Raw genomic sequence first — 18,659 nt, forward strand, 5'->3', positions numbered from 1 at the left:
TACGGTATCAGAAAATACTGATTCAGTGAAAAAAAGCATAATTAAAATTCTTCATAAGCATAGCTCCCATTACTCAATATAGGCTATATTATAAAAGAAAGAAAGAAAGGGGGAGAAGGTTCAAAGGATTATCTCTGAATGGTAGGATCATGAATGATTTTTATTTTCTTCTTTACACTCCCCTATATTTTTAAAAATTTTATAGTGAGAATGTATTTATTCTTATTATCAGAAACCTGGACCTGTAGAAAGCTATAAATAGATACCAAGCATATCCTTAATATCTGTGTCCTACATGTTCTTGCTTTCACCCGTCAGTCAGGTTTACCTTGGTCCAGAGTCATCCCCATTCATATCCAGATTGAACTCTCGGGCTTTGGTAAACTCTTTAGCAGCAAGGAGTTCTCTTGACTTAAATGCAGCTTGAGTTCTTAACCTGAAAAAGTAAATTTAGAGAATTTCTAATCCCGTGGAACCTAAGAAACTGAATGGTAACCTTTCAGCTAGACCTCCAGAGATTATTTTCAAATTAAAACTCAATCTGTCAAAGTAAATGGGTACTTCCTAAATACACACATGATATAAATAAAATAAAATAAACACAAATTCATTTTACAGGAACTTAAATTTTCTTTATTTATAGAGGAGCTAGGGAAGACTGAGTTGGTCAGAATAACATTCAGAATGTCAACATTATAAATGCTTTAGGAATACTTTAAGTTTCCTCTCTAGAAATTTTAAGTTTCTCTCTATTCATTCCCAAGCAAGTGCATTTTGATCACAAGAGTCTTCATGGGAGTTCTGGTAACATCAAATATCACTGACCCTGCCCAATATATTCATAGGAGGCAACTACTTCCCATATTGACAGTTCAAAAAGCTGGGCCTACCTCTCACTGACCAATGTGTTTTCTCAGGATCACAGAAAAATGTCCCTTGCCCTGCCAAAACTGGGAGAAATTCTATCCAACAATGCTAACTTAGCCCAATCTTTGATGTACTGAGGAGGGAAGGCAAATAAAGAAATTAGCATATTCTACCAGAAGTCTGAGTGGCAATTAATTACTGGCACATAATATGTGACCTTTTCTACCCATCTTTCTAAATTTTTTAGAAATATTTGCTGGTTCAGTTTTAGAAATGAAATCTGTAAAGTATATTCTTTAACCATGAAATAAAACCACAAAGAGGGAAAACTATTATTAAAACAGTATCATTTCCATTGTCAAAGACACTCTTATAACTACAACTAACTATGCACAGTAATATACAAAGAAAAATGTGCAGATTAACTACCCTCTGGGAACTTAAAATTTAATAATAATATTTGGTAGTGACATATAGTTAGGCAGTAGGTAAATTCAGAGAGGAGGGGTAGCTCTACTTATACCAGACAAAATTGACAAATCAAAAATTGTAAAAAGAGACAAAATCACTATATAATAATAAAAGGTTGAGTAATCAAGAGTATATTAGCAATTATAAATATATATGTACTTCACACTGTGGCACCTAAATTTATTAAGCAAATACTAACACATCTGAAGGGAGAAATAAACAACAATACAATAATAGATGACTTCAAAACCACACTTTTAACAATGGATAGATTATCCAAACATCAAAGAAACCCTACACTTGAATATACTTTATATGAAAAAGACCTACTAGACAGATACAGAACATTCCATCCAACAGCGGCAGAATATGTATTCTTTTCAGGTATAAATACAACATTTTCCAGGATAGATCATGCTAGGTCACAAAACAACTCTTAACAAATTTAAAAAGACTGAAATAATACCTTTTCCAAACATGATGGAATAAAACTAGAAGTCAGTAAGAAACAGGAAGAAAGTTGGAAAATTCACACATAAGTGGAAATTAAACAATACACTCCTGAACAATTGATGAGTGAAAGAAGAAATCAGTAGGGAAACCAAAAAACATCTTGAAACAAATGGAAATAGAAACACAATGTACTAAAACTTATGGAATACAGCAAAAACAGTTCTAAGAAGGAAGTTTATAGTGTTAATTTATAGTGTTAATGTCTACATTAAGAAAAAAGAAAGATCTCCAATAAATAACCTACATTTACACCTCACGGAACCATAAGAAGAAAAACAAACTAAGGCCAAAGTTAGTTGAAGGAAGATAATAATAATGACCAGAGCAGAAATAGAGACCAGAAAAATAACAGAAAGGGTTACTGAAACTAAAAGCTGGTTTTCTGAGAGAATAGCAAATTAACAAACTTTTAGATAAACTAAGAAGAACTAGAGAGAAGACTCAAATATTTAAATCAGAAATGAAAAAGAAGAAATTATAACTGACAGCACAGAATTACAAAGGATCATAAGAGTCTACTATAACAGTTGCATGCCAAAATATCAGATAGCCTAGAAGAAATGATAAATTCCTAGGCATATACTACCTACCAAGACTAAATAATGAAACAGAAAATCTTAACAGATCAAAAATGACTAAGGAGATTAAATAAGTGACCAAATACCTTCCAACAAAGAAAAATCCAGGGCTGAAGAGTTTAATTGGTGAATTATGCTAAGCATTTTAAGAAGAATTAATGCAAATCCTTCTAAAATTCTTCCAGGGCATCTGGTTTGTGCAGTCAGTTAAGTGTCTGACTCTTGGTTTCGGCTCAGGTCATGATCTCAGGGTTGTGAGACAGAGTCCTACGTGGGGCTCTGAATACAACAGAGTCTGCTTAAGGATTCTCTTTCCCTCCCTCTCTCCCTCAGTCCTCTACACCCATTTTATCTCTCTCTAAAGTAAAATAAATCTTTAAAAATAAAATAAAATAAAATTCTTCCAAAAAATCCAATAGGAAGGAACACTCCCAAACTCATTCTATAAGGCAGCATTAGCCTAATACCAAAGCTAGTTAAGGACACTACAAAGAAAAAAAAAATAGTCAATATCTCTAATGAATAGAAATGAAATAAATTTTCAACAAAATACTATCAAATGGATTTTATCACATTAATGGAATAAAGGATTAAAAATCTTGGATCATCTCAATAAATGCAGGAAAAGCATTTAGCACAATTTAACATCCTTTCATGATAAAGGTCTCAAGAACTTAGGAAGAACATACCTCAATATAATCAAGGGCCATATATCACAAGCTCACTACTAATATCATATTTAATGGTGAAAGGTTGAAAACTTTTCTGTAAGATGAGGAACAAGACAAGGATATCTATTCTTCCCATTTTTATTCAACATAATATTGGAAGTACCAACGAGAGTAATTAGGCAAGAAAAAGAAATAAAAGATATCCCAATAAGAAAGAAAAGTAAAATCATCTGTTTGCAGGTGACACAATCTTATCTAGAAAAAACAATGAAGATGCCACCAAAGAACTGTTAGAACTAATGAATGAATTCACTAAATTTGCAGGATACAAAATCAACATACAAATATCAGTTGCATTTCTATACACTTACAAATGAATCAAAAACAACAAAACACTTAGAATAAGAAATTAATCTTAACTGGATTAAAGACTTAAATCTAAGACCTGAAATTGTAAAACTACTGGAAGAAAACAGGGAATAAGTTCCTTGACATTGGTCTTGGCAATGATTTTTTGGATTTGACACCAAAAGCTCAGGCAACAATAGCAAAAATAAGTGGGACCACATCAAGATAAAAGGCTTCTGCACAGCAAAATAAATAATAAAAGTGAAAAGGCAACCTATGGAATGAGAGAAAATATTTGGAAATTATATATATGATATGGGGTTAATTATATATATGATAAGGGTGATTAGAAGTTAATACTCAAAATATACAAGGAACTTACACAACTCACTAGCAAAAAACCAAACAACCCAATTGAAAAATGGGAAGAGGCACTGAAAAGACATTTTTCCAAAGAAGACAAACAAGTGACTAACAGGTACATGAAAAGATGCTCAACATCACTAACTGTTAGGGAAATACAAATCAAAACTACAATGAGTTATTGCTTCACACCTGTTAGGCTGGCTTTGATCAAAAGGAAAAAAACATAAACGTTGGGCGGGATATGGAGAAAAGGAATCCCTATACACTGTTAGTGGGAATCTAAGTTAGTACAGCCACTATTAAAAAGCAGTGTGAAGATTTCTCAAGAAAACTAGAAATAGAACAACTGTAAGATCCTGCAATCCTACTTTTGGGTAACTATTTAAAGGAAATGAAGTTAGTATCTTGAAGAGATAGCTTTACTCCCATGTTCATTGCACTGTTACTTGTAATGAAAACAACCTAAGTGCCTGTCAACAAATGGATTTAAAAAGATATATCTATAATATCTTATATATGTAATAAACAAATATTAATATAATATAATATAACATAACATATATACACATATGTAAAATTCAGTCATGAGAAAGAAGAATATCTAGATAGTTGCAACACAATGGATGAACCTAGAAGAACATTATACTAAGTGAACACATGAACATACCAAAACTTGTGAGAGCTACTTAACTGCTGAGACAGAAATGTATGGCAGTAAATTCTTCCACCAGAAAAGAAGTCTCTAATCAGTAATCTAAGCTCCCACCTTAAGAAATTTAAAAATAGGAGAGCAAGATAAATCCAAAGCAAGCACAAGGAGGAAAATGATAAGAGAAATGAATGAAATAAACGAGACCAGTATTACCTTGATAACAAAATTAGACACAGATAGTACCAAAAAAACAGACCAAAATCTCTGACCAATATTGATGCAAATGCCCTTAACAAAATACTAGTAAATGGAATTTGATAATATATAAAAGTATTTTATACTATAATCAAATGGGGCTTATTTTCCAGAGATACAACACTAGGGCAATATTTAAAAATCAGTAAATGTAATCTGTCATATTATCAGGCTAAATTAAAAAAAAAAATCACATGATCACATCAATTGATGCATAAACAAGATTTGAGAAAATTCAACAAACATTCATGATAAAAACTTTATATAATCTACAAGAAAAACTGATAAGTTAAACTTCATCAAAATTAATACCTTTTGTTATGTGAAAGATCTTGTTAATAGATTAAAAGAATAAGCTACAGAATAGGAGGAAATATTTGCAATCCACATATCTGAAAAAGGACATATCTAGAATATATAAAAAGCTCTCAAAATTCAACAGTAAAAAAACAAACAAACCTTAAGCAATCCAATAAGAATGAAGACAAAAGAGACAATTTACCCAAAAAGATGGAAGAAGGGCAAACAAGCAAATGAAGAGATTTTCAGTATCATTATCATTTGAGAAATTCAAATTAAGACCACAACGAAATATCATTATATACAGATTACAACAGGCAAAATAAAAAATTTGTGACCATTCCAAATGCTGGTAAGGATGTAGGGAAAAAGTCCCTGATACATTGCTGGTGAAGAAGTATGATATAATAAATATATAAGCTAAATGCAGATTTAGTCTTTTTTAAACCAAATACACACTTATCATATGATCTAGCAATCACAGTGCTAGCTTTAATTTGTAAAAGTGAGAATCTTAGTCCACATGGAAACTTGTATAAAAATGTACATAGCTGCTTTATTTGTAACAGGCCAAAAAACCAAGTTGTCCTTCAATAGATAAATGGTTAAACAGATCATGGTATAACCATACCATGGACTATGACTCTGCAATCAAAAGGTACAGTATATGTAACAGCCTAGAAGGATCTTAAGAACATCATACTGAGTGAAAAAGGCCAATATCAAAAGTACACACACTGTACGATTTATATAACATTCTCGAAATGCCTAAATTACAGATATAAACAATAGATTAGTGGGTTCCAATGTTTAGTGGGGGTAGATAAGGGTGGGCAGCTCAAATAGGGTAGTAAAAAGGAAATCTTGATAACGATGAAATAATTCTATATTTTGACTGCTGTGGTGGTTATGCAAGTCTACACATGTGATTAAAATGGCACAGATCTAGACACACACATTGTACCAATGTTAATTTACTCATTTTGACATTGCATTATAATTATGTAAGACATAGCCATTGGGAGAAACTGGAGGGGAACCTCTACTATTTTCACAACTTCTTGTCAATCCCTAATTATTTCAAAATAAAAAGTTTGTAAGAGCTCTATAAATATGTATAAACTTTTGCAATTTATACATAAATAAAACATGCTCAAAAATTGTTTCACAGCTCTCTCATCTAAGCTAGGATGATCAAGAGAACAATAAACACTTTATTGTCGTTATGCAGCATTATTTTAATAAATAGTGCTTTTAAATGAACACAATGTTTATTTACCATCATCATGTAGCATTATTTCAATAAATAGTGCTGTTCAAATGAACATGAAACCTATTCTAAAATTATCCATTCTCCCCTGCTGGTCTGTGCCCTCTTTAAAGACCACATTTGATTCATTTTTCTATCCTAAGTGCCTAGAACCATTTCTCACATATCACAGGCATTCCAAAATGTTTGCTAAATAACATTCTTAGGAGAGACTACACATTAACTGGAGGATTAGAGACTGGGATCATAAAACTGAAGCAACCTTGGGCGTTTGGTGACAATCTTGTTATAAGAGCCTGCATTTTCAGTTACATTAAAAGCCCCCAGCTTTTGACAATGAAGAGTAGAACTGTCTGACCACGAATAAAGAGAAAAAGGAAGAGCATTTCTGGTTCCAAGAAAGTATTACACCAACGGAAAAATGTCAAGATGAGCTCTCAAAGAAATTAGAATCTAAAAAATATTAGGCAGAATTTTTAAGTGAGAGAAAATTAAGAAGTAAAAGAAAATGACATTCATACTAAGTGTGTCTATATAGCATGTATGAGTGTGTACAAATGGGGAAATAGCTTGATCAAGAAGGAAATGACAGGGATATATATATCTCCATACCTATATATCTATATCTATCTATCTATACTTATACAAGCCCTTCCCTATGACAACTTGTAATTTATTTTTTAAAGACATAAATGACATATCATGTTTAAAGTATGTTATTTTAACATTCTTTCATCTTTAACTCCACTGGTGGAATATGTCAAATATGTTAAATAACATAATAAAGCATTGTGTTTAAAATATAACTATGTCTGTTTATTAATAATTTTGCTTGAATAAATTAAGATGGCCAACTTTATGATGCTGCATGGAAAACTATGCTGAGCTATATAATCTCAAAATACCAATTTAGTTTTTGAAACATTATTCTTAGGGAAGAATCCTTAAGGGAGGAAGAGTTTAAATGTGGGTAAAGTTAGAAGAATTGGTTATCAAATAGGTTATGCTTCATGATGAGAAAAGGCTGAAATGAAAAGGTTCCTATCATTTGTTATATTTTATATTATGGTGGATAGACATAAATATGGAATGGTAATAGTCAATCACTCTGCTTCACAATTTGATTCCATATCCTGAAGTCTCAATTTTTTACTTAATGCCCAATATTCTCTATAATGACCACAAACAACAAAGGGTTTTTATACAATCATATCCTTTAAAAAAATATATTCTCTTTGGCATCCAGTAAAAATGACAATGGACCACTAAGAAGTAGATATTCTAAGCTAACAATTCTGGAAGACAAGGTAATCTTCCAAGTCTTCCAAAGCAGGTAGTGGAATTTATTTAGTTGTCCTAGTAAGTATGCATCTTGAGCAAGCCAAGCCCCCGAGGAACCTCTGTTCTTTCGCAAGTGTTACAGTAGCACAATAGTAACTTTATACCATGTTTTCCAAGCTATAGACATTGCTCAAAGAATAAGCAAGACTTACCAATTATAATCCAGTCGAGACTGATGAAGCTGCTGCTGTTTTAGGAGAAGCTTTGTCTCCTGCTGGGTCAGCAGATGCTGAAGGCGCTCTTTTTCAATTTCCAGCTCCATTTTCTGAAGCATAAGTTGGTGCCTTCTATTTTCTGAGAGTTGCTTTTTGACATCAGTTTCACTAGACTGCTGTGTCCCTTGACCATGCATCCGGGATGTCCAGGAAAGCCCACAATAACTGCATGATTCCAGATGTGTTCTGGAATATTGAGGGGCTATGTGTGTAGGATGGCTTTCAGGAATAGGATCTGCGTTTTCAGAAAGTCTATGACCACAACACTGACTGGATGGAATAGGCTTCAGGGTTTGGCATTCTTTCATCTTCAATTCCGCTGGTGGAACCTTCTCTGTAGGGACTGCATCTGCTAGTTTTCTCCCTGGGGATCCATAATCACATGTTCTGGTCTCTGACGGCACCCTGTCTAGGTCTGTTTCGGGATAATGAAAGTCTGCTGGTTTCAAAGAATTATTCCTAAAATCCAGAAGGGCTTCTGAAGCGGAGTCCTGGTTTGTAGACTTAGGCCTCTGCTTGGTTTGATAGCAGGTTTGTGATTTGGCTACACTCAAGTAGGAACCATCTAGTTCCATAGCTGAAGACTGAAGAGTGCTTTTCCTACTGGATGCCTAAAAGGAACCGAAAGATCATTTGTCAGATAAGAGCACAGTGAAATGGGTTCTTTTGGCTTTTCAGAAATCAATGATATATGTTTAACAAAACAGAGTTGTTGTTTTGTCTTCTTAAATAGAAAACGATCATATTCACACAGCTGAACAGACATGCGCCACAAAGCTAAAACCATTTTCAAACAATCTATATTTCAGTAAATCCATAAGGATGAGCAAAAGAAAGTGTTGCTATTTGCTGCTTAAGCAAGACAACAGGAGTTGCAAATGATGGGGGTTACATAAAATCAACTTTGAGAAGAGGCAAAAACATTAAATGTTAATGTCTTACAATGTTTACTTTCAAATACTAAGCGAAGAAATCTACTCAGCCACCTTAAATACCCCTTCTAATACACTCTGTCCATTACACACAGTGAAATTTGATAAAAAACAGTTCATCTTATACTGAATAGGATGTTAGTTACTGCTAGAAATTTGACGAGTTTTTATGAATATATTTACAGCACACAAATAAAATGAAGCACTTCCCCCAAAATATGATTCTAATCAAAAGCAGTTATTTAAATACAAAACATATTTAATTTCAGCTATAAACATAAGTGATTTTTCAATTAAGCTGTCCAAGTGATTATAGCCTGATACAACTCATGCAGGAAGGAAGTAGTTGCAAATTACCTTTGGCAGGCCAATAGAGTGAGCTTTCCCAGTATTTTAGCCTCAGGCCTGTTCTATCAGGGAGAGCAAAACTTAGTTTATACCAGTGATTCTCAAACATTAGCATGTATCAGAATCACCTGGAGGAACTGTTAAATGTGAACTGCTGGGCTTCATCCCCAGAGTTTCGCATTCAGGAAGTCTGGAGCAGAGCTGGAGAAGCTGCATGTTTAGCCAGTTGCCAGATGATACTGATGCTGTTCGCCTGGGATCACACTTTGAGAACCACTGATCTGTATCGTGGGGGCATCTGATTCCTCCTTTGTCTCTCTTATAGGATTGTTGATAACATGGGGCTCACCCAGATAATCCTGGATACTTTCCTAATCTCAAGATCATTAACTTAATCAAATCTATAAAGTCTCTTGTCATATAAAATCCCTTGTGTCATATAAAGAGACATTCATGGGTTCCAGGAATTAGGACATGGGTATATTGGGGGGGGCATTATTCAGTCTACCACAACCTCTTTTTAAAATTAGAACTCATAAATAGTTGAGATGCTTATCTTATTCTGGAGACATGGAATAAATGAATAATTGCGATCCCTAGCAGAAAGTAGAAAAAAAATCCTGCCAATTAACTTTGCAATAGTTGAAAATGATGAACTGACTGGTAAAAAGCATCAACAGGGGTATCTGGGTGGCTCAGTGGGTTAAAGCCTCTGCCTTCGGCTCAGGTCATGGTCCCAGGGTCCTGGGATTGAGCCCCACATCGGGCTCTCTGCTCAGTGTGGAGCCTGCTTCCCCCTTTCTCTCTCTGGCTGCCTCTCTGCCTAGTTGTGATCTCTGTCAAATAAATAAATAAAATCTTAAAAAAAAAAAGCGTCAACAGATACACAGGAACACCATGTTTCCTATCTTCTGATATTACAATGACTTGGAAAATTTTGAGTTTCTACAGCAATACTAAAGGAGTTCTATTCAACTGAGAATGAGCCACCATTTCTGGGCCACGTAATCCTTTACACTGAGCAGATGACACTGAATAGGTTGCAAGCTCCAGAAAAGAAACTAGTCCTAGGGCAAAATTTATGATAAACTACCTCATAAAAAAATTAACCTTATTTTACAACTAAAGGGAAATTCTAGTCCACATTAATCTCCCCTACTCTGAACTTCTGTAGCACTTACTGTCAAAACAATATTTAACATTTATCATCTGCTATTTTGTTTGGTAAGCTATCTTTTTAGAGAATCATTATATTTTTAAAATGACAGGTAAATATTTTAAAGGCCCGGAAACTTAAATCAGCTATTTAACATTATCATATATTTCCTAATTCATGTAGTAGCAACATAACAATGGCACATATGCATTATTTTATCGTCTTATTTTTGTTCCTTACATATGTGCATTTTTAGGTATTGACATAGCTGATACTTCTGTTAATGGTACTAATTATTAAATTATTCATAAATGTCAGGTATTTGGAATATTAAAATTTTTTTGGTAGTTAACTTTTTTTTGTTTTTGAGGCAGTTCAACATAATGATTTTGATAAATACTCCGCTTAAAGAGAATACTGCTTTGCCAATTAGCTGATAGGTGACTGTGCATGTTGGTAGGCAGGATTCTAAGACGGTCCCCAAAATTCCTGACCTCGTGATTTACCCACCTTGTATTATCTCCTCCCCTTGAGTGTGGGTAGACTTTGTGAACATGATGAGATATGAATCCCATTATTATGCTACAGTAAATGGCCAAAGGGATGTTACAGATTTAACTAGGGCTTCTCCCCTTCAGCTGATTTTGAATTAACAAAAAGGAGATTACCTTATATGGGCCAGACCTAATTAAGGAGTCCTTTAAAAAAGGGTCTGGTGCCCACCCTAATGTCAGAGAGTGGGTTTGAAGAAATAAGCTAACATGATGTGGGAGGACCAATGAAGGGGGTCATGTGGCAATGACTTCTGGAGCAGAAGGCAGTTTCCACCTAACAGCCAGTAAAAAGATGCAAAAATGGTGCATCTCTCATGCAGATGCAAGAACTAAATTCTGCCAGCAGCCACGTTAGTTGGGGGGACCTAGAGCTCCAGATTAGAACACAGCCCAACTGTCACCTTGACTGCAGTTTTCTATGACCCTGAGCAGAGGCCCCAACTAACCTGTGCCTGACTCATGACCCACAGAAACTGTGAGATAATAAATGTGTGTGTGTAGTAAACCAGTAAATTTGTAGTAATTTGTTACACAGCAATTCAAAACAAACAAAGCACATTATTCAACTTGCCTGACCCTCAGTTTTCTCACCAGTAAAACAGGGATTAAAGACAGCTTCTACCTCAAAACTGAACATGGTGGTCAGACAGGCAGTGAGTAAAGGTGCCAATTTATAAGGGTACTATTTTACAAAAAGGAAAAAAAAAAACCTCTTACATTTACCCTAACTTTTTTCAAGGAGAACATTATGGGGTGTGTGTGTGGTGGTTGGGGGGGTCAGGTAAGATCTCCAAGAGACAGGTGCAGGTACAGCAGATTACCTCTAAAAAGAATGAGTTGGGGGGGGGGGAAGAATGAGTTCTGTTATCCAGCTTTATTTTGCTGCAGTGAGGATCGCAGGTTGGGCCGGAGTTGAAATGCTTGAGATAACAGAGAGGTTCTTCATCTCTGTCCTCATACAAAAGATGTCAGTCTTACCCTGACATCTTGCACTGCCTCTTAGGGTTGTTGTGATACTAGATGAGGTAATTCATGTAAAGCGCTTTGGATACTGCCTAACCTAAAGTCAGTATTCAAACCATGTTTCCTATTATAATTATTACTACTGTTGTTATCATGGACTTCTCTGCCTCAGTGATTCTTGAGGTCAGGGGCTATATTTACACCTCGGGACGTATAGCACTGGGCGTACACATAGTGACTAGGGGCTAACTGTATCAGATCAAGTAGATAAAGTCAAGTTGGGTTATGGGTCACAGAAAATTAGAAATGAAAACCAGAATCCATGATTAGGCTGTATTATGTGCTACTAAGGAAGAGGAAGAGAGAAGAAAGAGAAAACTGCCTGTTAGAATTTGAATATAAGAAATTAAGTTATTTTATTAGAGACAAATATTGCCTCTGGGACACATGGAAGTCACAATGGGCCAGAATGAAACAGATGTGTTTTTCTTTCTGGAGTTTGCTGCTCTATGCTTTCTATGAGATGTTTACAAATGTAACTTCTTGTAAAGAAGGCTTAAACTAACAAATCCCAAACTGCTGTCTCTGGCATATGGGTTTGATATGAATTTTTCAGATATATAACACTAATTTAGGAACCAATAGATTTTTTTTTAATGGAGGCATAATTTACATATACTAAAATGCACATATTATGTGTACAGCTTGATAAATTTTTACATTTGCATATATCCATGTAATCATTACCCCAAAAAGTTCCTTCTGCCCTTTCTAGTCAATCCAACATCTTTTTTTTCAGTGTTCCAAAATTCATTGTTTATGTACCACACCCAGTGCTCCATGCAATACATGCCCTCCTTAATACCCACCACTAGACTCACTTATCCCCCCCGCAAAACATTCAGTTTGTTTCTCAAAGTCCACAGTCTCTCATGGTTTGTCTTCCCCTCCAATTTCCTCCAATTCACTTTTCCTTTCCTTCAAACCAACATCTTTACATTTCCAGAGGTAACCATTATTCTCAGTTCTATGACCACAGATCAGTTTTGCCTATTTTAGCCTCATATATGGAATTATAATGTATGCTACTCTTTTGTGACTGACTTTTTTTTTTAAGACTTTATTTATTCATTTATGAGAGTGAGCATGAGTGAGTGGCAGAGCATGGGGAGGGCAGAGGAAGAGGAGAGAGAGAATCCTAAGCAGACTCTGAGCTGAGTACAGAGCTCAACGAGGGACTCGGTCTCACCAACCATGAGATCATGATCCAAGCTGAAATCAAGAGTCAGACACTCAACTGACTGAGCCCCCCAGGCACCCCTGTGGCTTGCTTCTTAAGCTCAACATAATGTTGAACTTCCTTCATGTTGTTACCTGTATTAATATATAATTCTTTTCTATTGCTACATAGTATTTCATTGTATGAATATAGCAAAATTCGTTTATTCATTCTCTTATTGGATTAGGTTGCTCCTAGTTTAGGGCTACTATGAATAAAGTTGCTAGCAATCTCTTATACAAGTCTTTTTTTTTTTTTAAGGGGAGAGGGGCAGAGGCAGAGGAAGAGAGAGAACCCTAAGCAGGCTGCATGCCCAGCACGGAGCCCAATGCGGTGCTTGATCTCATGACTGTGAGATCATGATCTGAGCAGAAATCAGGAGTCATATGCTTAACAAGCTGAGCCACCCAGATGCCCCTTTATACAAGTCTTTTTTCTAGAAACATGTATTTATTTCTCTTGGGCATAGGGTAGGACATGTGGTTGACTTTATTAGAAATAGCCAATAAGTCTTCCAGAGAGGTCATTCTATTTTACATCTATCTGCATCAGCACACTAAAGAATCCCAGTTTTTTCACATTCACACTAACACTTTTTTTTTTAGGTCCAAAAAAAGTGGTTTTATTAAAGCACAGGGATAGGCCTGTGGGCAGAAAGAGCTGCCCACATTGATAGTATGTTTTTACTTTAAGCCAATCTGGTGTGTAGTGAAATCTCACTATGATTTTATTTTGCATTTTCCTGATATGTAATGATAGTATTTAACATATGCTTATTACCCATTAAGATATCTTTTTTATTAAATGCTTGGTGAAACCAATACCTTTAAATTATTCAAAACAGTTTTTACTTTTTACTTTTTAAATTTTTAAAAAGATTTTATTCATTTCAGTGAGCAAGAGAGAGTGAGAGCAGAGCATGAACAGGGGTAGGAGGCAGAGGAAGACGGAGAAGCAGACTCCCAACTGAGCAGGGAGCCTGATGTGGGACATGATCTTACAACCCTGAGATCATGACCTGAGCCAAAGGCAGAAGCTTAGCCGACTGAGCCACACAGGTGCCCCTATAATTCAAAATAATCTTTAAAGAACTGAGATGCAAAATGAAAAACGAAGGTTAGGGAAGACAACTTTCTGCAAATTCTTTCTCATGAGAAAACTTGGCTCAAAATGTTTACCTCCACTGGCCACTGAATGCATAACATGCTCCCAGAAAACCCTGTCACTTTGGCCATTCTTAACTCAGAGTTTACTGTGTACTATGCTAAACATTTTACATATTCAACCTGTAATTTTTTTTAAAGGTTTTATTTATTTATTTGACAGAGAGAGATCACAAGTAGACAGAGAGGCAGGCAAAGAGAGAGGGGGAAGCAGGCTCCCAGCTGAGCAGAGAGCCCGATGTGGGGCTCGATCCCAGGACCCTGAGATCATGACCTGAGCCGAAGGCAGAGGCTTTAACTCACCCAGGTGCCCCCAACCTGTAATTCTTAACAACTCTGTAAGATAGTTATTATAGTGGCCAATTTGCAGATGAAAAGATGAAATTCAATGAACTGACACAACTTTCCCAAGATCACATCAACACTATATGTGATAAGTGGGAATACATCTAGCTCCAGATCTTTAGTCTTCCATTACTCCATGATGTAGCTTTTCTTTTTTTTCTTAACATGATTTTATTTATTTATATGAGAGAGAGAGCTAGAGCATGCAGGGGAGTGTCAGAGTGTAAGGCACAGAGGAGGAGGGAGAGGGACAGACTCCCTGCTTAGCATGGAGCCACACCTAGGGGCTTGATCCCATGACCCCAAGATCATGACTGGAGTGGAAACCAAAAGTCAGCCGCCCAACCAACTGAGCCATCCAGGCACCCCTCCATGATGTAGCTTTTTAAAAAACTTCTTTAATATGAAATACAATAAACACAGAAAAGTGCACTAAACCAATATAACCATCTCAGTGAATAATCACAAGACAATGTCTGTCCATGTAACCAACAACTGAGATACAGAATGTTGTCTATATGCAGAAGACCCCTGATGGCACAGCACAATCACTGCTCTCTATCTCTCCTGTCCAAGGGAATGACTGTCTTATGACTTTTATGGGAATAAATTCTCTGCTGAATACTTCCCTGCTTGAAAGTCCATACCTGTTTATTTTTAAAATCTAAATGGAATAATATGAAAAATATTATTCTGTGTCTGACTTCTTTATACACAATATGGCATGTGGCTGTAACTTGTTCATTTTCAGAGCTCTACAGCAAACGTTAGCCAACTTCTTCTGTGAAGGGATAGATGACAAACATTTTAGACTTTGCAGGCTGTATGGTTTTTGTCATAACTACTCAGTTCCACTTTTGTGGTGTAAAAGCAAGAGATAATACATAAATGAATGACTGGTTCAGTATAACCTTATTTATGGACATTGATATTTGAATTTCAAGGTAATTTTCTCGTTTCATAAAATATTCTTTTCTCCCCAACCATTAAAAAAGTTAAAAACTATTCTTAACTCATGAGACTGGATTTGGCCTGCTCTAGTTTGCCAATTAAACCTGATGATTACACTGAGTGCTCCTCCAAATAAAGGACTCTATGAATATGCTTAGATATGCTTAAAACCCATTAAGCACACTGAACAATATGATTTGTGATGCACTATCACAAACTTTTGTATAAAGCTGCTTTTTTTTCTTTTAGCAATGACAATCATATATGTAAAAGCAATTTGAATCAGTACCACTGTTGTATATTTCTGTGATGTATGCTTGTGCCATCCTATCAAAATATTTAAATCCCATCAAAGTATTGGGATTATCCTCACCACTATACATTTGCCTTATTCAATCTTCATTTGTATCTCTTTCAGATTTAATGATCAGATTAGATTAGTTAAGATACCGATTTAAGTTTTTTAGTGTGAATCACATAAGAAAGTTATGTTAAAAAAACAGAATTTGCTAGGGGAAATAGAACCAAAGAACATTCAGTAATTTTGCAGTAACTCTCTTCATTGATAGCTTAACATTTATTGATTTGTGTGATTTTTCATCTAACCCCTTTTTTTTTTTTTTCATTCATCTCCTTGGGGGTATAACAAGCCAATCACTGAATTTTTTTAGCTCTTAAAGATAGCCCAGCAATTGCACTACTGGGTATTTGCCCTAAAGATACAAACGTAGTGATCCAAAGGGGCACGTGCACCCGAATGTTTATAGCAGCAATGTCCACAATAGCCAAACTATGGAAAGAACCTAGATGTCCATCAACAGATGAATGGATCAAGAAGATGTGGTATATATACACAATGGAATACTATGCAGCCATCAAAAGAAATGAAATCTTGCCATTTGCGACAACATGGATGGAACTAGAGGGTATCATGCTTAGCGAAATAAGTCAAGCGGAGAAAGACAACTATCATATGATCTCCCTGATATGAGGAAGTGGTGATGCAACATGGGGGCTTAAGTGGATAGGAGAAGAATCAATGAAACAAGATGGGATTGGGAGGGAGACAAACCATAAGTGACTCTTAATCTCACAAAACAAACTGAGGGTTGCTGGGGGGAGGGGGGTTGGGAGAAGGGGGTGGGGTTATGGACATTGGGGAGGGTATGTGCTTTGGTGAGTGCTGTGAAGTGTGTAAATCTGGCGATTCACAGACCTGAACCCCTGGGGATAAAAATATATGTCTATAAAAAATAAAAAAATTATTAAAAAAAAAAAAAAGATAGCCTAAGCTATAGAGATCACCAAACCCAACCCAACCCCTACAAAAGTGTGGGCTATCACTCTGTGATGGAAATGAGTTGAATGGAGTGCTTAATCAGAGATGAAAAGAATGTTTCAGCAGAAAAGTATACAGAAGAATATACCGAGGCAGGAAAAAAAATGGAAAAAATAAGTTTAGACAGGAAAATGATCTGTAGATCACAACAAATAAAAAAGCTGAGTTCAAATGGTAGCATGTTAGGGTTTGTATTATATAAAAGGTACCACAAACTGTGACTACATGTTGAGATTCTAGAAGTGTCACCAGAAAAGCCGGTAAAGTCTTTGATGGGATACCTATGGGATCCACAGCACAAAAGAAAGATGAAGAGAAACTGAGGCATTTTTGGCTTATGACATATTTGGAGTACAGTGTTGTCTAACTTGGGTAGATACATGCTAATGACAACATAAAAATAATATATGGAACACGAGACAAACAAAATGTGAGAAAAGTATAGGTTTTAAAAAATGTGAGAGACTTAGCTTGGACACAATGAAGAATTTTCTGAGTGGAAATTAGTAAATTTCTGAGTTGGAAGAGGATTTTCTGAATCTTTAAGATACCTTCTTAAAATTTGAAATTTTGTTTTATTTTTTATGTGACATTTTAGAAAAGACTTCATAGGAAATGCAGATATCTCAAAACACAGTATGATATGCTCTTGTATATATGTACACATGCACACATGTGTGTGCAAGCATATACATGAACACGCACAGTCACATACTATTCTTAAGGTGATACAAAGCTTTCCTGTGTTCTCACATGTTAAAAAACACAATAACACCTGCAGTATTGCTTTGTGAAGTACAATCAACAAGTAAATAGTGATTTTTTTTAAGTTTTTGCAAATCATTTTTACAGGCCTAGCCAATGTCTCTGCTCTAAATCCATAAGAAAAGAGTTGAATTAAACTGGTAATTCTTTCTTGCAACAGGTAGTTATTTACTCTTCACAATAGGAAGTGATTATTTATAATGCATTTATGAATTGTTAGCCACAGAATTAGTGCTTAACAATACTAATAAATACTATTGATCTATTGATGATATTCATGTCTCTGATGGCAAACACCAATGTACTATCTCTTTTTTCACTAATGTACTATCTTGAAAAGCACCCTATTAACAATCCTCACATTCCCACAGATAGCCCTTAAGAATGAAATCTCAATTTTATAACTTCAAAATTTCCCCCGTGCCCTTCATTGAGAAGTCAGAAATTCAAAACCTATATTAAATATTTCTAAACCTAAATTACTGTGTGTGGGACAGGTCATTGCATTTCCCAGAACATTTGGAATTAATGTGAAATAAGGCATAGAATGACATGCTGCATTTTAAAGTTAGACTTACATGGACCAGTTGTCAAGCTGACAGAAGCTATGTAATGCAACAGCTGCACTGTATGGTTTGCCAAAATCTCATCCCAAATAAATGTTCATTCTCCCCAGTGCAATTAACTCTCCTATACTGGCAGATTTTGCAAGAAGATCATCAAGGTAGATTACCTTCCAGCGTTATGAACTAAATACTTACAGGTGTTATATCATCAGTTATAACTTACAAACTTTTGCATTTAGGAAGACATCCAGGCAAATGAATCATCTAATTTATGAATTATTTATAAGAAATTCACAGCATGCTCTTGGCATCATCCATGGCCTTTTCCAGGTCATATGACACCAATTAGAGCTGAATTTTAAATTATTCAATAACCTGAACTCTCTTGTCATTTAACATATAGATATCAATGCAGTAAACAAGTTAAATCTAATGGGCCCTAGAGGTTTAA

The 18,659-nt window shown here is 35.3% G+C and overlaps 1 protein-coding gene across 5 annotated transcripts in view; it reads right to left on the bottom strand.

The window, feature by feature from the left end:
* Positions 1–18,659, bottom strand: part of KIAA1328 (KIAA1328 ortholog) — a 320,199-nt gene that overhangs the window by 115,849 nt on the left and 185,691 nt on the right. For 4 of the 5 annotated variants that reach the window (XM_032310985.1, XM_032310989.1, XM_032310988.1 and 1 more), the window contains 2 exons: positions 7,785–8,458; positions 329–436 (listed from right to left, as the gene is read on the bottom strand). In XM_032310985.1, coding sequence (XP_032166876.1) covers positions 329–436; positions 7,785–8,458 — 782 coding nt within the window. The remainder of the gene's footprint in view (positions 1–328; positions 437–7,784; positions 8,459–18,659) is intronic. The other variant, XM_032310986.1, reaches the window with a different exon arrangement.

Source organism: Mustela erminea, chromosome 13, assembly GCF_009829155.1.
Source record: "Mustela erminea isolate mMusErm1 chromosome 13, mMusErm1.Pri, whole genome shotgun sequence".
In the NCBI taxonomy this organism is placed as follows: domain Eukaryota; kingdom Metazoa; phylum Chordata; class Mammalia; order Carnivora; family Mustelidae; genus Mustela; species Mustela erminea.